This window comes from Gordionus sp. m RMFG-2023, chromosome 3, assembly GCF_954871325.1.
Source record: "Gordionus sp. m RMFG-2023 chromosome 3, tfGorSpeb1-WG-v2, whole genome shotgun sequence".
Classification (NCBI taxonomy): domain Eukaryota; kingdom Metazoa; phylum Nematomorpha; class Gordioida; order Chordodea; family Parachordodidae; genus Gordionus; species Gordionus sp. m RMFG-2023.
The window spans coordinates 27,386,654-27,409,080 of record NC_088777.1 but is presented as its reverse complement, the minus strand read 5'-3'; the positions used below and the strand labels follow the sequence as shown (position 1 = coordinate 27,409,080).

The window sequence follows — 22,427 nt, the reverse complement described above, 5'->3', positions numbered from 1 at the left end:
ATCATCTTTGTTTTTGTGTAGCTTTGTAACCCAGAATAAATTTTTAACAAATTTATTTCTTCTTGAAAAATTCTCCTTGTTGTCAATTATAATTTAAAGATATAATGATTTCTGTTATAAATTTTAAAATACTTATTTTAGAAATATCAAGTTATCAATTCTAATTCTGATTTGCCAGACAGGACAACACTAAGCTGTACTGCTCTTAATGATGTTTACCTATCAATGAAAGCACATGTACAAGAACAAATTAACTCAGGGCCAAAATTTTGCTCAATTACATTTTATATGTGGACCGATCAATACAGAAGAAAAAACTATATTATATTTACATTCCATTAAATAAATGATAATTTTGAAATGATTTACTTTACTTTAGCAACTCATAATATAACCCAAAAACACACAACTGAGACTATCTGAGATTGATAAAATAGAAGAGGAATTTAATTTAAAAAAGAAAATAATACATATGGTCACAGATGCTGGGCCTAATGTTAGAAAAGGTGTTCGATTAGGTGAATATGACCACCATTTATGTTTGGGTCATGGTTTACACAATCTGGTTACAGTAGATCTAAATGGTATTAAAAAGGTACCCTTTGTTGAAAATCTCATCAAAAGAATTAGAGAAATTATTACTGCTCTAAGATATTGCAGAGGTTGAATTTGAATTCGAAGAAGATCAAAGAAAATGCTTAAGTACAATAGATTTAACATCAGACATGTTAGATCTTGACAGCACTGATCCATACCCGGATACACGTTTTCAAATTGGCAATTCTAATAATAATAACTCCACGCATATGAAAACCTTAAAACTAAATGTCCCAACACGTTGGCATAGTATATTAATTATGCTAGAAAACATATCTGGATTAAATAAGAATTTAATTAATAATGTTTTGAAGAGAATTGGGAAGCACTTTCTCAAATTATAAAACTATGAATCTGATTTGGTAGAAGAACTATTAGCATTTCTTTCAAAATTTAAAGAAACTGTCGAATTTCTTTCAGTATAAAAGGGGCCTACTTTAAACTTGGCGTTACGTTTTAGAAGTGAAATTGAAATACATTTAATAGTAAATGATAGTGATGGTTCTGAAATCATTTCATTTAAAGAAAATATACTAAAAAAAACTTGCGCTACGATTTACAGTTTGTAATCTGCAAGTAATAATATATAAGTATATTCTTTTATTTTTTATTTAAAATTATCTAATTGGCGTCTCTTTTAAATCCAAGATTTCAAAAATTATTGTGTCAAAGTATTTAATAGAGCAATTGCTCAGCTTCAGAATTTATAATAAAATATCTTAAACTTATAGAGAATGATGATAATCAGGTAGTAAATATAACTATGAGGATTAAGAGGATATTAAATCCAAGTTATTTATCAAAATTAACATATAAACATTAAACAAATATAAATTATGGTGACTTAGAACAAGAATGCCACAGTTTTCTTGGAAAACGACATTCACAAGATGTGGAAGTTCTAAAATTTTGGAGAGAAAAGAAGAGTGAACTTCCCAATCTTTCCAGGCTCGCCAAAAAAATTCTTTGCATTCCAGCGACTAGCACATCTAGTGAAAGAGTTTTCTCTACCGCTGGATTGACGTTAAATTCAAAATCATTATTATGTTCCGAAAATTTAAATAAAAATTTTTTATACATGATAATTATAAAATTACGAAATCGATTTTGGATTTATGAGTTTTCTATTAAATAAATATTAAAAAAATATGCTGAGGTAGAGTAGTGTATATTTGTTTTTTTTTAAAAAAAAATTATTAAGCAATTAAAAAAATTTATGTTATAAAAATTTATAACTGCGCCGATTTACGACGATTTTGTTGACGGTGGCTAAAAATCGGCGCGTCGCCGACCGTCGATGATTTTTGAAAATTGCGCCGGCCGCCGATGGAGGTCTAATTATATGTAATTAATAATACAAAAATAATAATGAATCGACATTTTCTGGATTCAAACGCGTTCTTCTTTGTTTTAAAAACCTTCCAACAATGCTAAATCCTCATTCAGAAGAAGCACTAGTTGCAGGAATTGCCAATATTTTTCTTGCTAATCTTGATAGCTTACAAATTAGTTTTAAATATACAAAAAAGTTTATTTATTTTAAGAAAAAAGTTTTTATGATACCAAAAAAGACATTTTAATTTTTAATATCCAAAAAAGTTCATAGGAACAATTTTTTATTAATATTTACATAAATGATTTTAATTTTTTTTAACCCGCCAGCCCATTGTTTATATTTCTTAAGATTTTTAAAATAAAAATGGAGGATTATAATTCAGAACAATAACTAATTTTAAATATTAAATTTTCATAGTAAATATTTTAAAAAATAAAAAAGGCAAAAAATATGATAAAAAATGACAACTTTCCAAAATGTTAAGAATCAAATGATGTATGCAACTTTGGCATTGAGCTCTATATTATTAATATATAAATAAATTTTCAATATTTCAGTTTAAATCATATAAATATTCTTCAAATTATACCCTATGCAAAATCACCCATTAATATTTGTTTAAAAAATAATAAAAGGTAAAAGATATGATAATATGACAACTTTCCAAAAATGTTAAGAATCAAATGTATGCAACTTTGGCATTGAGCTCTAGATTATTAATATATAAATAAATTTACAATATTCCAGCTTCTAAATCTTATTCTTCAAATTATACCCTATGCAAAATCATCCGATTCTCCGAAAATATTAAATTTGCAACTTTTTAAATCACTTCATTTGAAACTAAATATGTTTGTTCCAGTGATAAAAGGAAACTATTCTTTATATGGATCAAATCGGGGCGACGCTTCTGAGAAAATCAATGATAAAATGGTTTATTCCTCCCCAGAATTGGATTTAAAAAATAGAGACAAGCTGCTCTCACAAGATCCCCCTCAATATTCATCGATGCCGGGCTCTACCAGAGACCTTACTAAGAGATATAAGGAAAGAAAGCCGTTTATAGTAAATAAAGCTACTAAAGATTTGCAAAATATTTTCCACAAAATTCCTAAACCAAATGTCGTTACAAATGTTTCGAATGCAATTGCCGACATAAGGATAATGGGTCATTGCCCTGAAGGGAAAGGAACGCAATCTAAGGTCTTTTTATCAAAAAATATTTTATTCAATTATATATTTTTTAAAACTAATTAAGAATATTTATAAAATTGATAGGTCATGTTAAAGATTGATAGGAAAAGGAGTGACAAGAATAGGAGAAAATCCCTTTCAGACCCAGAACTGGTGAAGTTGCAGCAAAAAAAAAAGGCAAAATCTCGTAAGAGCATAGAGGAAAGACAGGTTTGGTGCGACAAGAGCTTGAATGATAAGAAGAAAGAAATGGCTAGGATAGATCTCAAATGGGGTCAAAAATCCCGTTTCAAAATATTCTACAGGATATCTAAAACACCCAGTTATATTAACCCGTTAGCCTCTAAGATCAATCCCTACTGCCAAAACAGTAAGCTGAAACGCAAGAAGAGCAAGAGTTTTAATTCCTTAGAACCTGCCATGATAGAAGAACTAAAAAGGCATATGAATGAGCATGGCTTGAATTTTACGAGTTCGGAAGGTGAAGAGGAAGGAGAGGACATATATGACCACGAAGAAAAAAAAAATGTTCTTCCATTAATAGGCGAAGAGGATAAAACTAATAATACACCATCGTTATCCAACGGTACCCTAAGTGTTCTTTCCATTTCAAATTTTTTCAATTCATCCTTGAAGCCTATTTGTGTTGACGATAATCCTACGAAATCGGGGTCGTGGCAAAATGCCGCCATAAATCACGAAAAGGAGAAAAGGAAGAAAAGTTTATTACTCATAAACTTGGATAAACTAGTAAACAGGGTGAAAAACTCTCTAACTATAAAAGGTAAAAAATCCTCCAAAGTTAAGAATTACATGCCGATAGACAAACAAAATTCAGAATTCTACAAGAAGAATGGTTTACTGTAAATAAAGAATTCAGCTATTGAAATAAAGATATTTGATTATATATCCTTTACCTCTCTCCATTCGACCCCGTACTGTTTATTTCTATCTGCTTTAGGTCTAGTATCTTGCTTTCCAAACACTGAAATATTGAGTTAAAATTAAATGTATATTTATAATATTTTCGCTCAAATTTTGTATTTTTTACATTTTGTTTCAAGGATATTATATTGTCTATAAATGCAATCATTTTTATATAAATAAAATCAAAAGGTAGCGCAATAAATATTTGGGGAAAGAAAGAATGAAAAGAAAACATTTTAGGGAAAATAAAAAATTCAAAGACTAACTTGTTAGAGTTTAAGGGTATAAGAGCTACGCTCATCAATAGTGTCACATATTCGAAAATCTTGGCTAGTCTCGAGACTATAAATGGGTTAAACGACTAAGTTTAGTCGATTAAGTGTCAAAGCGTAGCCGACTATTAGCCAACAAAATAACTATAGCTAATAGTCATAGTCATAAAAAATGACTGACTAATATAGTCATAGTCAATTTTAAATAGCTTTGGTTAATAAATTTTTTAACTTTTTTTTTAATCAGTGAGCCATATCCCTAATTACCAGGTGCATTTACCCCTTCAATATTAGTTGAAAAAAATGTAATTAATCCAGTGGGGTTTAATAAACTTGAATATTTATTTATTTCTATTCATTAAATTGAGCTTATTTGATATAAAATAAGCCTTAAACTTTATAATTAATATTTATTTATTTTAATTTATTATGCTTAAATCAAATATGATGAGGATAATTACGATTTATACAAAAAAATTTAAGTCTTCCAATTTATAGGTTTTTAATAAACTTAGTACTCCAATTATCCATGGTCATATTGTAGGCCGAAATATAATCTTAATTAATCTTTCAACAACATTGGCTGGTCGATTGCTAACTTTATAGGCCAATGCAGTATGTTTAGGCATTGACAAAAAATAGTTTTATGTCATATTTTGTTAGCATATACAGAGTTTCACATCTAAAAAAGGAAAGGTGTCAATCATAAAGGAAAAGGTTCAATAAAAAAAAGGAAAAAATTTAATCAAAAAAGGAAAATCGTTATTTTTTAAATAGTTAAAAATATATATAAATATTTTTCCTTGTCAATTTTTCTTAAATTTTTTAGTTTATTTTTTGTTCTTATTTTATTTCTAACGTTTTGCAATCTCTTTAAGTCATTTTTAATCTTTTCTCAATTTTTTTTCTTCTCATTTTTATGTCTTTTTAAATATAATTTATTTATTTATTTTTAATTTTCCTTTCTTATTGGCAGACAAATTTTCTTTAATTAGTATTTTTTCACAAAATTTGTTCAATACAATTACGATATGTATATAGCAGGATTGGGCAACTTTTTAGAAATTTGTATCTGGATACAAATACAAATGCTTTTAAAAATTTAAGATACTTTAAAAAAAACTTTAGTCAAAATCAAAATGTATCAAGCTTTATTTTAAATAAAATAGGCTATAATATAAATTATAAAAAATATTAAAATAAATTGTAGGAAATGACAAATTTGTTGTATAAAATAATGTGATATAAAGATATTTTGTACAAAGGTGCTCACCATATTTTGTGGACGTGATTTGAGATCTGATGCAATTCATGGAAAAGGCTTTGTTGATTGTTGCCAATATTTTGCCAAAATTGGCTCAATATATGGAAATATTGATGTTAAAGCATCATTCCAAATCCCACGACAATTTCTAGAAATTTAATAGATACTGCTGATGGTATACGCAATAAATTATTTCCGAAATATAATGCATATATGAAAAAGGGTCGATGTGCTGATAACAAATATATGAAAATATGGTTAAATTATTTATAATTTTTAGATTCGATTATATTTTAACCTTTTTATAATATTTTTTGCAAATTAAAATGCAACTTAATATATATCTTGATTAAATTATGGCCGTCAAATAAACTTTTATTTAAGGTGGCGATGAATAACTACACATAATTTTTTTTAGTTATTATAATATTCAAACTCAAATTCTAAAATTTTATTCGGGCTCGGGCCGGGTTGAACTAAAATATGTTTGATCGGGCTCAGGTCGGGCTTTGAAAAAATTACTTTGCAGACCTCTACTGGCTGGTGCCATTCCCTATAATATAAATAATAATCGTTTTGCCATTCTTTCCCCTTTATTCCGGAGTCTTATAAATTATGTTATCAAACAAAAATAAGATCTTAGCTAAAATTATTTGTTCCACCTGGATAAAGGTACGTAAAAGACAAAATATTACAGATACCTTGGTCAAGATATATTTAAATGTAGCGTATGACTTACAAAAAAATTATAAGATAACAGATAATATATATATATAATCATCCCGAAAAATTAATCGAAATAGCGACTAAAAATAAATAATGCAATTGAGAATAACAATATGGCAACCCTAAACTTTATTGTGGAGAAACACATATCCCAATTAAGTGATTCGATTTCAATGGAACTACCTTTACCTAATTTCATGAAATGTGTAATTCCGAACACATCAAATAGTTTCGCACCTCCTAATCTTAACAGCCTAGCCTTTTTGAGTGGTAACTCAAAATGAATACATCATTCATTCTAAACCTGTTTTTGCACCGCGTTCCGATATTTGAATAACTTTATTTTCTTGATTTCAAAAAAATTCTGGTAAAATCTTGTTACATTTTAATTCCATTTTATTAGAAAAACTGAGTAAAAATGCTTACAAATTAAGGGAAGCGTTTAGCATGTTTTTCCTAAAAATGGTAATTAAGTTGAACTGGTATTTATCTAGAAAGAAGAGAAGTTAGACATTACTATAGAATTTTTTGTTTTTTCATATTTATTTTTGTTAAAATTTAATCATTCATGACATGGTCTTACATTGTAATACCGGAAACTTAACATAAAATTAATTATATTTTAAAATTTAAATATTGTCAATTATTTATAAAATATAAAACTTAGAATTATTTATATAAAATTTATATAGCTACTATTGGAAAATAAAGGTTATCAAACAGCATTCATTTACTTTAGGTTATCTAACGATGAGAAACAAAGTAAGGAGAATAATTGTTGAGATGAAGAATAATAATCTTTGTAGGAAGTTATAATCTCAGACAACCACGGAGTTTGAATTGCATAGAAAGGGTTTTTATTAATGAAATATGTGAAGCAGGCGCCTAACCAGCAGGGGTTGAAAGGGATATAAATTTCCGTCCCCATCATAAAATTTTTATAAAGGTTCAGGCCTAGAGTGTAGGAGAGAGAGATAAATCTACCCTCCGTAGCAAGAATTTTTCAAAAATATAAAAGGGCTTCATGAATTGTGAATTGCAAAGTATTCCATTTCAAATAGGTTATATTCTATTCTAAATATTAGCAAAAAGTTAAAATTAATTTAAATATTAATTTCTTGTATATTAATATTTTATTTCATAAAAATTTAAAGTTTATTTTCTAACACTTCTTAAACCTTAATCTTAAGCACTTATGAATATAAGAAATTTTATCAACCAAAAAAATTTATTTAATTTATCAAGAGTATGAAATGTTCAGATAATAGACAGAATTTGCTGAATAAATTTATTTCTGAGACTTCTTATGATACAGGAAAAAAGATACTGTAAAAAGCTAGCTGGACAAGATGAAACTTTTGATATAAAGCTGTTACAGCATTTGTTGGATTTAGAAGAGCCTATTTTGTATGACCTATCAGAATGGCCTGAAACAGATATTTTATCTGAAACGGATACGTTATTAAATTTAATATGTTGGAATGTATAAATAAATTATTAATTACACAACAATTTTACACAAAATTTTTCAAAAAATGGATTTGGCAGAAGTTATGAGAATCGCAAACTATTATATTATAACTTAAAAAACAAAGAGATAGTATCGACCAGGAATTTCTTGAGATTCATGTGATAGTTAAGGTTAAAGCAAAATTATATATAATTTGGGATTCACAAGCCTCGACTTTCACAGACAAAATCCTTCCAATGTTAACGTGGATTCATTTGAGGATTACTATAAAATAACCACTTTTATTTCACTTTTGAATTAAATTTTGATTCAAATAAATGAGATTTATTTATCATTTGGCTCTATTCAATTTACAAATACTATATCTTATAACTCCCTCTGATCTGAGGATATATCAAATTTTGATATTGAAAAATTAAATATTAAGCTAAATTTTTTTAATAGCATATAAATGAATCTGAAGATCAATTAATTTCAGAATTTATAGGTGTGAAAGGAATATTTTATAAATTTTGGAAATATATTAAAATTACTGTATATTTTGAATATGATACTAATTTGTACAAACACAAATAACTGACCTTTTCTTTATTACAGAGAATAAAAACCTATATCAAACATCTTAAAATTGATTAAATAGACTAGCTATACTCATAGAGATCAAATAATCCACCCAGAACAAATTATTAAATAATTTGTGCAATTGCAAAGAAGATTAAATTTTTATTTATAAATATTTTGATTAACTTTTAAATCAGTAAAAAATGTTTAATTTTATTATTTATTGTGATTTACATACCAGTTTATATAGCTATAATATTTTATAAATGTATTATATTCATTCTCAATATTTTTTATTTGCCAATATTTTATTATTTGTATTAAAAAATATCATATTTTAAAATATGATTGGTTATAATATATTTTACATGATTAGCAATAAATTTTTAATATTCAAAAAAAAAACATTTTAATATAAAAAATTATACCACCATCCTTCCTTTATCTCCCCCCCCCCCTGTATAAAATTCCTGGCTACATGTCTGATGTGAAGTCTCCTAAAACTAAAATAATCATAAACTAAAAATCAAATGATTTATTTTGACAATTTTCCTAATTTTCTCTTTCTTCAGAAACTATTAAAATTTATCCTGCCCATATTTTAAAATCTTTTTTGATTTTGCAGTTATTTTTATTTATTAAAATAGGGAAAGATGACAGAGAGGATGTCAAACTCTTTAAATGAATTAGAGTTATTATTATATAAGTTATATAGATGTGAATGAATTATGTAAAAATAATAATTGGGAGGCATATAAAAATAGTGTTATGAATCTCCATGGCACTTTTTTTAAATTATATTAGATTTTATATATAATTTACATTTTAGGTTTTGGGTTCTGATAAAGGAACCACAATTTTTCAGACAAATGATTTTATTTAAAAATTCAACAATTTAGAAAATTTTTCAAAAAAAATTGTGAGAAGTTAAAAAAAATAAAAAATTACAAGCATAATTGTCTATTAATTTAAAAATAATCTGAGAAAATCAGTAAAAATTCTTAGGTTTTTGTACTTATTATTTTGACTGAAGAAAATTCTAAGCATTTCAGAATATTTGTTAAAATTTTATTGGGGTAAAAACTTGAACCAAAATGTTCCATTCATTCTTACAACCATGAATGAGAGACCAGAAATAAATTAGCTAATTAATTTTTTATAGACCAGAAATAAATTAGCTAATTAATTTTTTATCACATCAGATAAAGTCACATGCTTACTTAATAGACAATAAGTAATAAAAGATCCTTAAAACATTTCGTGTTTATGATTTAAGGAACTTTGGTGGGTAAATTAATAATTAATGTTGTTTTCCTTTAAATAAATGCATTCACAATATATTTATTGTTTTGTGGTATTGCATGATAATACAATTATGGCAGAAAATTCATTATAAAGGGTTCACAATAAAAGTTTTAAAATGTATTCATGGTTAAGGTTTTGCAGAAATAAATTAGTGATATTATCTTCACTATAAATGTTTTGCGAAAAAAAAATCGCAAAATTGGTTGTTATAACCTCCTCACCAAAGATTTTGTTGAATTGATCTGATATTATGTAAAATGTTATTTTATACTTAAATAATCTAATCTAATAGATAATAATCATTTTATAAATAGTATCGTGTATGATACTCTATCAAATCTTTTTGTAAATTAACTAAAAATAATATTTACTTATATGAACATTCGAATCACTTAAAGTATATAACACGTGATAAAATCACTATGAAAATATATGACATTTATTGACATGTCATATTTTTTATTTACGATATCGTAAAGCGAAAGATTATTTATTTTCATATTCAATCCTTTTAATAATAGTATTAGCTCATTTAGGTTTAGATTATTTATATAATTTATAGACAAAGTGATTTCATTTATATATATAAATTGATGGTAACACGTCAATTCGGTGAGTAAAATTCGGCTCGGCGTCAATTCAGCGAAGCGTCAATTCGGCTCGACGATAATTCAGAGCGTATCTATTACAGTTGTAATTTATTATATATTACTTAGTATAAAAAAATAAGGATGATTAAATAGAAATCATTTTGAATGTTGGTCCTATTAATTATTTTTCATATTTATTTTTTGAAAGAAACAAGTTATTATTTGTGTTTTAAATAAATTTTATTTCTACTTTTAAAAAATAAAATAATAATAATAATAATATGTATAATAATCAACTGGTATATATACTAAAACATTTCAATAGATATTTAAATTAATACTCAATTAACATCAAAATAAATTATTTCACAAATTTGAATAAACAACACAATTATTTTATAAAAATCTCACTTTTATTTACTAAATGTGTAATATCAAAAAAATTTAACAACCAATATTTATACCTATTTCTTTGGTTGACTAATTTACCACATAAGGTATGTTGATTAGTAGCCAATGTTATGTAAGCCGAGATTTTGGGCATAGAAGAATGAAAGAAAAAGAAAAGTTAGGACCTCTATCTTGAATCTTACATATTATTTTGGCTGGAATTTAATTTGAAATAGACCCAGCCATGGTCCAAACAAAATCAAATTAAGACTGACTCACTTTTTAGATTTATTAAAAATCATTAAATTCTATTAATCCTTTTTAAAAAAAATATTATGCTTAGGCTAATTTTCTCTATTATATAAATCAAAAATTAAATGTGTAATATCAAAAAAAATTTCAACCAATATTTAGGTTAATGATGCTTACTACCAAGTGAATGTATGGAAATATTCTAAATACCAACCTAATTTGCTAAATACCGACCAAAATTTATTAAAATGTAATAAGATCCTTATTATTTAATATATTAATACGGAATCACGTGATCGAGTCCGGCCTCCTATATATTATCCCCCTAAGGATGGAACCACCAAGTTAGAATAAGAAAAAAACATGATCATTCCCGGGATTCGAACCAGGGAGCATGGGATAAGTAAATCAAGCTCTTGCCTACTAGGCCATAGAGGCTTTCCAAAAATCACGATTTTTCAAATATATATTATAAAAATATATTTGGTAGTGCCTATCCAAATGAAAAATGAACAAAATTCATATTTGATAGATGGTACCATAAGGTACCAAGCATCATTAACCCAATATTTATACCTATTTCTTTGGTTGACCAATTTATCACATAAGGTATGTTGATTAGTAGCCAATATTATGTAAGCCCAGATTTTGGGCATATTACTTATCAGGGGGATATATTATTTTTCTAAACTTTTATAATTTTTTTTTTTATTATCTAAAATTAGGCGTGAAAAGGGGATTTAAGATTTAACATTATAGTACTTATCAGGGGGGTATTTTGGGTCTATTTTTAAAAACGATTGATTAAGATTGTTGCCAAAATAATATATAAGATTAGAGATAGAGGTCAAATCTTTCTTTTTCTTTCTTCCTTCTATGCGCAAAATCTCCATGCTTATATAATATTGGCTACTAATCAACATACCTTATAATGTGGTAAAATGGTCCATTAAAGAAATAGGTTAATTAATTTTTTTCGATATACATTTAGTAAATAAAATTGACGTTTTTGTAAAAATAAATATGAAGAAATAAATAATAATTCCAACATTCAGAATGACTTCTATTTAATCATCCTTATATTTTTATACTAAGTAATTTATAATAAATTGCAACTGTAATAGATACGCGCCGAATTGATGCCACGCCGAATTGTCATGCGCTTTGTCACCGCAATTGTCGTGCGCCAAATTTTCCGCGCCGAATTGACGTGGAACTAAATTGATATCGATTCGCTTTATATTTATTAAAATGACCAACAATTAAATTAATATCGGAAATAACAAATAATTAATTATATTAGTGGTTGAAGTTGATGTAATATACAATCTAAATAACAATTAAATTATTATACATTACACTCTTCATAGCATTAGATAAGCAATGTCGACTACTATATTTTATGGGGTTGATTTATCTCTTTACTATATACTAATCATTTACACTCAAATTATATTCAGTCAAAATTTATAGGGAAGATTAAATATTTTATAAATATTTTGTTTATAATATCTCATATTTGCAATAATCTAAAATACGCAATATAATTGTCATAAATAATATTGTTTGTTTGGTTTATTTATATTTAAAATATATTTTAAAATTTATTAATATTCAAACATTTGATTGCTAAATAATTTAGTTTATTCAGTCATATTTTTTATTTATTCAATATAAATCATGTGATTCTCAAACATACATTATTAATTCATCGATCGGAAATTATAATAATGATTGGTGATCTTAATATATATTAGGTAGTTAACTATATAAACTATTATATTAGTCATATATATTATAAAACATATAATAAATTCCTAATTACTACATTTCTCCTTTATTAATTGTTAAGAAACTAAATCTCCTAGAAACATCTACTACTTAAAGTTTCTCCTAAAAAATCCTTGTCTTTGGTCTCCATTTACCTTTACCACGTGATTTTACCTTTTAGGATCAACTCTTCTCTCCCCAATAAAAATTTTGATCTCTCAAAAGAGCATCAATATTAGCTGCCTTGGTACGATTGATCTATCCTAGAACATCAACATCGTTTTTTTGTTGATTGATCTCACTTAGAGTATTAATATCGTTTCCCTTGTTGATTGATCTCCCACCGGAGCATGAATATTGACTGATCTCCCCTCAGAGTACCCATATCAACTCCATTGTTGATTAATCTTCCATCGGAGTATCAATATCGACAGTTATTTTACCGGAGTATTCTTATTGATTTCATTATATGCTAGATATCCCACCGAAGTATGGTTAATGATGCTTACTACCTTAAGGTACTACTTATCAAATTTGAATTTTGTTCATTTTTCATTTGGATAGGCACTACCAAATATATTTATAATATATATTTGAAAAATCGTGATTTTTGGAAACCCTCTATGGCCTAATATGCAAGAGCTTGGCTTACTGATCCCATGGTCCCGGGTTCGAATCCCGGGAATGGTCATGTTTTTTTTCTTATTCTAACTTGGTAGTTCCATCCTTGAGGGGATAATATATAGGAGGCCGGACTCAACCACGTGATTCCGTATTAATACATTAAATAAGGGTCTTATTACATTTTAATAAATTTTAATCGGTATTTAGCAAATTAGTTGGTATTTAGAATATTTCCATACATTCACTTGGTAGTAAGCATCATTAACTCCGAAGTATCATCATAGAGGCCATTGCAGCCTTAATCTCCTACCAGAGTATCAATCTCAATGGATCTCAGGCCAGAATATTGTTATCGAGATCATTGTATGCTTGTTTTCCCACCGGAGCATCGCTATCGAGACCATTGTAGATTGGTCGACATTGTGCTTGAAAGGCCCAGAGGTCACCTTTTACTAGAACTGGTCAAGAGATAACTATCAACTTTCGATGATCATGAAGTCATTATCTTAGAGCTAGCCAAAAGATCGCTATCATCCTTGGATGCCCCACGATATAATACATTTCTACATCTAACAAGAAGTATTCCTTTAATCTAAATATAGATACATCTGTCTCATAGAAGCCCCATTAGTTTTTTTGCATAGTTCACGTGATTTGAGAGTCCAACGTTCTTATATCTTTATGTCTTAATTAGTTAGGTATCTTTATCAGTATGCATTTTCACAATGTTCAAATTACTTAGATCCATAAACTAATCTATATGTTTTCCAATATAAATGTTCCAATAATGTTCATTTCACTAATAGTAATTAATTTACATCAATCACCATATTTCTATATGTAATCAATTATTATTTTCATATACATCCAAATGATTATTAAATTATTACTAATAAATTTCCAAATATTCATAACATATAATGATTTCATAATTTAAATAAATCATTTAATAATCATAATTTTATCATTCTCATTTTTTATAATTGTATTGTGAATATACTTCATTCTTCTGCAATTTCATTAAATATAATCAATTTTTATTGGTCAGAAATTATAATAATTTGTTATTTTGTTCATGTTAAATCAGATATCATTTTATAACTATTTCCATATCAAATTTCATAATCATTCATTCATATACCATTAATGTATTTTCCAAATTAAGTTTATTATCAACCATAATTTATAAAATATTTGATAAAACATCCAATAGCTTCATATTAAAAATTTAATAAAGTTGATTCAGTCATAATATTTATTTATTCAATTTAATTCATGTGATTCTCAACATTATTAATTCATCGTAAATTATCGGTGTAACTAAACTGAGAATTAAGAGGTAAACTGAGAATTGGCAGGTAAACTGAGAATTGACAGGTAAAATTTATTTTTATTTTATTGCCTATCAATTATTTTTAAATATATAAATAAATGTTTTTAAAGTAAAAATCAAATCTATCCAAAATAAAAATTATTTAAATATATAAATTAGAATATAGAGGATATTGTTGCCCATAAATTTATAATATGTATAGAACAGATCTATTATATAAAAAATATAACACCCATAATATTTTATATATCATAAAAATAATTCCGCTAGATGGTGTATATTATTAAAATTTAGGTTTTTAATTAAAAATAATATGAATTATAGGAGCATAATTCTTCGCTCAGGATTAATTGATTTGGTACCAACTTATATAAACATAAAATGAAAAAATTTTTAAGTTTCCATCATTATTTTTGGAGTTATGATGTGGATTCTCAGTTTTGTCAATTTTTTAATTTTTTTTTAGATTTTTGGGATTTTAAAAATTTTTTATTTTTTTGACTCATTTGGTGTAAACTAACTTATATTAACATAAAATGAAAAAATTTTTAAGTTTCCATCATTATTTTTGGAGTTATGATGTGGATTCTCAGTTTAGTCAATTTTTTAATTTTTTATTAGATTTTTGGGATTTTAAAAATATTTTATTTTTTTTGACTCATTTGGTGTAAACTAACTTATATTAACATAAAATGAAATTAAGTTTCCATCATTATTTTTGGAGTTATGATGTGGATTCTCAGTTTAGTCAATTTTTTAATTTTTTTTAAAATTTTTGGGATTTTAAAAATCTTTTATTTTTTTGACTCATTTGGTGTAAATGAACTTATTTAAACATAAAATGAAAAAATTTTTAAGTTTCCATCATTATTTTTGGAGTTATGATGTGGATTCTCAGTTTAGTCAATTTTTTAATTTTTTTTTAGATTTTGGGATTTTAAAAATATTTTATTTTTTTTTGACTCATTTGGTGTAAACTAACTTATATTAACATAAAATGAAAAAATTTTAAAGTTTCCAACATTATTTATGGAGTTATGATGTGGATTCTCAGTTTAGTCAATTTTTTAATTTTTTTTTAGATTTTTATATTTTAAAAATATTTTATTTTTTTGACTCATTTGGTGTAAACTAACTTATATTAACATAAAATGAAAAAATTTGTAAGTTTCCATCATTATTTATGGAGTTATGATGTGGATTCTCAGTTTAGTCAATTTTTTAATTTTTTTTTAGATATTTGGGATTTTAAAAATATTTTATTTTTTTTGACTCATTTGGTGTAAACTAACTTATTTAAACATAAAATGAAAAAATTTTTAAGTTATAATCATTATATTTGGAGTTATGATGTGGATTCTCAGTTTAGTCAATTTTTTAATTTTTTTTTTTGGGATTTTAAAAATATTTTATTTTTTTGACTCATTTGGTGTAAACTAACTTATATTAATATAAAATGAAAAAATTTTTAAGTTTCCAACATTTATTTGGACTTATGATGTGGATACTCAGTTTAGTCAATTTTTTTTTAGATTTTTGGAATTTTAAAAATATTTTATTTTTTTGACTTATATGGTGTAAACTAACTTATATTAACATAAAATTAAAAAAATTTTAAGTTTGCATCATTATTTTTGGAGTTATGATGTGGATTCTCAGTTTAGTCTATTTTTTAATTTTTTTTTAGATTTTGGGATTTTAAAAATATTTTATTTTTTTTGACTCATTTGGTGTAAACTAACTTATATTAACATAAAATGAAAAAATTTTTATGTTTCCATCATTATTTTTGGAGTTATGATGTGGATTCTCAGTTTAGTCAATTTTTTAATTTTTTTTTAGATTTTTGGGATTTTAAAAATATTTTATTTTTTTGACTCATTTGGTGTAAACGAACTTATATTAACATAAAATGAAAAAATTTTAAGTTTCCTTCATTATTTTTGGAGTTATGATGTGGATTCTCAGTTTAGTCAATTTTTTAATTTTTTTTTAGATTTTTGGGATTTTAAAAATATTTTTTTTTTTTGACTCATTTGGTGTAAACGAACTTATATTAACATAAAATGAAAAAATTTTTATGTTTCCATCATTATTTTTGGAGTAATGATTAATTTTTTTTTAGATTTTTGGGATTTTAAAAATATTTTATTTTTTTGACTCATTTGGTGTAAACTAACTGATATCCACATAAAATGAAAAATTTTTAAGTTTCCAACATTTATTTGGACTTATGATGTGGATACTCAGTTTAGTCAATTTTTTATTTTTTTTTAGATTTTGAGATTTTAAAAATATTTTATTTTTTTGACTCATTTGGTGTAAACGAACTTATATTAACATAAAATGAAAAACATTATTTTTGGAGTTATGATTTGGATTCTCAGTTTAGTCAAATTTCTAATTTTTTTTTAGATTTTTATATTTTAAAAATCTTTTATTTTTTTGACTCATTTGGTGTAAACTAACTTATATTAACATAAAATGAAAAAATTTTTAAGTTTCCATCATTATTTTTGGAGTTATGATTTGGATTCTCAGTTTAGTCAATTTTTTAATTTTTTTTAGATTTTTGGGATTTTAAAAATATTTTATTTTTTTGACTCATATGGTGTAAACTAACTTATATTAACATAAAATTAAAAAAATTTTAAGTTTGCATCATTATTTTTGGAGTTATGATGTGGATTCTCAGTTTAGTCTATTTTTTAATTTTTTTTTAGATTTTGGGATTTTAAAAATATTTTATTTTTTTGACTCATTTGGTGTAAACTAACTTCTATTAAGTTAAAATGAAAAATTTTTTATGTTTCCATCATTATTTTTGGAGTTATGATGTGGATTCTCAGTTTAGTCAATTTTTTAAATTTTTTTTAGATTTTTGGGATTTTAAAAATATTTTATTTTTTTGACTCATTTGGTGTAAACGAACTTATATTAACATAAAATGAAAAACTTTTAAGTTTCCATCATTATTTTTGGAGTTATGATTTGGACTCATTTGGTGTAAACTAACTTATTTAAACATAAAATGAAAAATTTTTTAAGTTTCCATCATTATATTTGGAGTTATGATGTGGATTCTCAGTTTAGTCAATTTTTTAATTTTTTTTTTTTGGGATTTTAAAAATATTTTATTTTTTTGACTCATTTGGTGTAAACCAACTTATTTAAACATAAAATGAAAATTTTTTTAAGTTTCCATCATTATTTTTGGAGTTATGATGTGGATTCTCAGTTTAGTCAATTTTTAATTTTTTTTTAGATTTTAGAATTTTAAAAATATTTTATTTTTTTTGACTCATATGGTGTAAACTAACTTATATGAAAATAAAATGAAAAATTTTTTAAGTTTCCATCATTATTTTTGGAGTTATGATGTGGATTCTCAGTTTAGTTAATTTTTTAATTTTTTTTTAGATTTTTGGGATTTTAAAAATATTTTATTTTTTTGACTCATATGGTGTAAAGTAACTTATATTAACATAAAATGAAAAAATTTTTAAGTTTCCATCATTATTTTTGGAGTTATGATGTGGATTCTCAGTTTAGTCAATTTTTTAATTTTTTTTTAGATTTTGGGATTTCAAAAATATTTTATTTTTTTGACTCATTTGGTGTAAACTAACTTATATTAACATAAAATTATAAATTTTTTAGTTTCCATCATTATTTATAGAGTTATGATGTGGATTCTCAGTTTAGTCAATTTTTTAATTTTTTTTTAGATTTTTGGGATTTTAAAAATATTTTATTTTTTTGACTCATTTGGTGTAAACTAACTTATTTAAACATAAAATGAAAAATTTTTTAAGTTTCCATCATTATATTTGGAGTTATGATGTGGATTCTCAGTTTAGTCAATTTTTTAATTTTTTTTTTTTGGGATTTTAAAAATATTTTATTTTTTTGACTCATTTGGTGTAAACTATTATACATTTATGTTTAAAAACGATGCATGTTACAAACAATTCTCCTAAATTATAAGTTTTATCTATACTTATAATGCTAGGATTATTATTTGAGCAGATATATTTAATGTTATCTATCATGAGGGGAGTATATAAATAAGAGATATTACTTTATCGGGGCTGATATCAACCTTTTGTACAAATGGGTACTGAGAATCCACATCTTAACTCCAAAAATAATGATGGAAACTTAAAATTTTTTTCATTTTATGTTAATATAAGTTAGTTTACACCAAATGAGTCAAAAAAATAAAATATTTTTAAAATCTCAAAAATCTAAAAAAAAATTAAAAAATTGACTAAACTGAGAATCCACATCAAAACTCCAAAAATAATGATGGAAACTTAAAAATTTTTTCATTTTATGTTAATATAAGTTAGTTTACACAAATGAGTCAAAAAAAATAAAATATTTTTAAAATCCCAAAAATTTTAAAAAAATTAAAAAATTGACTAAACTGAGAATCCACATCATACAAAAATAATGATGGAAACTTAAAAATTTTTTCATTTTATGTTTAAATAAGTTAGTTTACACCAAATGAGTCAAAAAAATAAAATATTTTTAAAATCCCCAAAATCTAAAAAAAAATTAAAAAATTGACTAAACTGAGAATCCATCATAACTCCAAAAATAATGATGGAAACTTAAAAATTTTTTCATTTTATGTTAATATAAGTTAGTTTACACCAAATGAGTCAAAAAAATAAAATAATTTTTAAATCCCAAAAATCTAAAAAAAAATTAAAAAATTGACTAAACTGAGAATCCACATCATAACTCCAAAAATAATGATGGAAACTTAAAAATTTTTTCATTTTATGTTAATATAAGTTAGTTTACACCAAATGAGTCAAAAAAATAAAATAATTTTTAAACCAAAAATTTAAAAAAAAATTAAATAATTGACTAAACTGAGAATCCACATCATAACTCCAAAAATAATGATGGAAACTTAAAATTTTTTTCATTATATGTTAATATAAGTTAGTTTACACCAAATCAAAAAAATAAAATATTTTTAAAATCCCACAAATCTAAAAAAAATTAAAAAATTGACTAAACTGAGAATCCACATCATAACTCCAAAAATAATGATGGAAACTTAAAAATTTTTTCATTTTATGTTTAAATAAGTTAGTTTACACCAAATTAGTCAAAAAAATAAAATATTTTTAAAATCCCCAAAATCTAAAAAAAAATTAAAAAATTGACTAAACTGAGAATCCATCATAACTCCAAAAATAATGATGGAAACTTAAAAATTTTTTCATTTTAGAGTCAAAAAAATAAAATATTTTCAAAATCTCCAAAATCTAAAAAAAAATTAAAAAATTGACTAAACTGAGAATCCACATCATAACTCCAAAAATAATGATGAAAACTTAAAATTTTTTTCATTATATGTTAATATAAGTTAGTTTACACCAAATCAAAAAAATAAAATATTTTTAAAATCCCACAAATCTAAAAAAAAATTAAAAAATTGACTAAACTGAGAATCCACATCATAACTCCAAAAATAATGATGGAAACTTAAAAATTTTTTCATTTTATGTTTAAATAAGTTAGTTTACACCAAATTAGTCAAAAAAATAAAATATTTTTAAAATCCCCAAAATCTAAAAAAAAATTAAAAAATTGACTAAACTGAGAATCCAAATCATAACTCCAAAAATAATGATGGAAACTTAAAAGTTTTTCATTTTATGTTAATATAAGTTAGTTTACACCAAATGAGTCAAAAAAAATAAAATATTTTTAAAATCCCAAAAATCTAACAAAAAATTAAAAAATTGACTAAACTGAGAATCCACATCATAACTCCAAAAATAATGATGGAAACTTAAAAATTTTTTCATTTTATGTTAATATAAGTTCGTTTACACCAAATGAGTCAAAAAAATAAAATATTTTTAAAATCCTAAAAATCTAAAAAAAAATTGACTAAACTGAGAATCCACATCATAACTCCAAAAATAATGATGTAAACTTAAAATTTTTTTCATTTTATGTTAATATAAGTTAGTTTACACCAAATGAGTCAAAAAAATAAAATATTTTTAAAATCCCAAAAATCTAGAAAAAAATTAAAAAATTGACTAAACTGAGTATCCACATCATAAGTCCAAATAAATGTTGGAAACTTAAAAATTTTTTCATTTTATGTTAATATCAGTTAGTTTACGCCAAATGAGTCAAAAAAAATAAAATATTTTTAAAATCCCAAAAATCTAACAAAAAATTAAAAAATTGACTAAACTGAGAATCCACATCATAACTCCAAAAATAATGATGGAAACTTAAAAAATTTTTCATTTTATGTTAATATAAGTTAGTTTACACCAAATGAGTCAAAAAAAATAAAATATTTTTAAAATCCCAAAAATTTTAAAAAAAATTAAAAAATTGACTAAACTGAGAATCCACATCATAACTCCAAAAATAATGATGGAAACTTAAATTTTTTTTCATTTTATATTTATATAAGTTAGTTTACACCAAATGAGTCAAAAAATAAAATATTTACAAAATCCCCAAAATCTAAAAAAAAATTAAAAAATTGACTAAACTGAGAAATCCATCATAATTCCAAAAATAATGATGGAAACTTAAAAAATTTTTCATTTTATGTTTATATAAGTTGGTACCAAATCAATTAATCCAGAGCGAAGAATTATGCTCCTATAATTCATATTATTTTTAATTAAAAACTAAAATTTTAACAATTTACGCCATCTAGCGGAATATTTTTTATGATATATAAAATATTATAGGTGTTTTATTTTCTATATAATAGATCTGTTATACATATTATATAAACTACAATATCTTTTCTATTCTAATTTATATTTAGATAATTTTAATTTTGGATAAATTTGATTTTTATAATAATAACCTTTTTTTTTAAAGTTTTTAATAGGCCATAAGTAAATTTTACCTGTTAATTCACAGTTTACTTTTTAATTATCTGTTTAGTTACACCCTAAATTATGATAATGATTGGTGATCTCGATATATGTTAGGTAACCTTATAAAACCATATATATAATCATTATGAAACTTATAATAAATTCCTAATTATTACAAAGGTATAAATAATAATCATTTTCCCTTTATATTTAGATTAATAAATTTTAAAAAAGATATGTATTAAGTTTTTTTTTTTTTTTTTTGTTTAAACTCTATATTTTTATTGTATTTTCTCTCTATCTGTTCTTTATTTTAAGACTATAAATCAATCCTCTTTTTTTTAAAAAAAATTTATTCATTATATTATTCATAAATAAAAATTTAATCTTCTTTGCTATACATTCAATAATTTGTTTGGGTTGGGGATTAGGTCTCAATGAGTAAATCCAGTCTATTTTTAAGATGTCGTACTAAGAGTTGGGCATGTCCCCCGGAAAAGAATCTAGATACAGATTTTTTATAAAAAAATGAATCTTAAATACAGATACTAGTATCTTTTTCTAAATATCAAAAAGATACAATATAGAAGATACTTGTATCGTTTGCTAAATTAGAGTATCTTTAGGGGCAGACTGGCTAGTACGCCTTGTGGAAAAATCTCCCACGGGGCTTCGAGATTTTACAAATTTTTGGACTTCCTTAGCAGATTTGGGCAGTACCGCTAATACTTGTATTTAAGATACAAGATCTTTTTGCATCTTGCACTCAGTATCTTTTTGATATTTTTAATAAGATACTAGTATCTTTATCTAAGATCTTTATTCTGAAAAAAATCTTGTATCTTTTTCATTTTCTTAACAAAAGATACAAATACAGATTCTTTTTAATATTCATGTTTTAATTTTACATATCACAGTATGTATTTTATTT

The 22,427-nt window shown here is 24.3% G+C and overlaps 1 protein-coding gene across 1 annotated transcript; it reads left to right on the top strand.

The window, feature by feature from the left end:
• Window positions 1-2,582: 2,582 nt before the first annotated feature.
• On the top strand, window positions 2,583-4,219 carry LOC135925655 (uncharacterized). Its single transcript, XM_065461065.1, has 2 exons — window positions 2,583-3,136; window positions 3,212-4,219. Exons 1-2 carry the CDS (start codon window positions 2,783-2,785, stop codon window positions 3,992-3,994), a joined length of 1,137 nt encoding a protein of 378 aa, XP_065317137.1. The 5' UTR covers window positions 2,583-2,782; the 3' UTR covers window positions 3,995-4,219.
• Window positions 4,220-22,427: the final 18,208 nt, after the last annotated feature.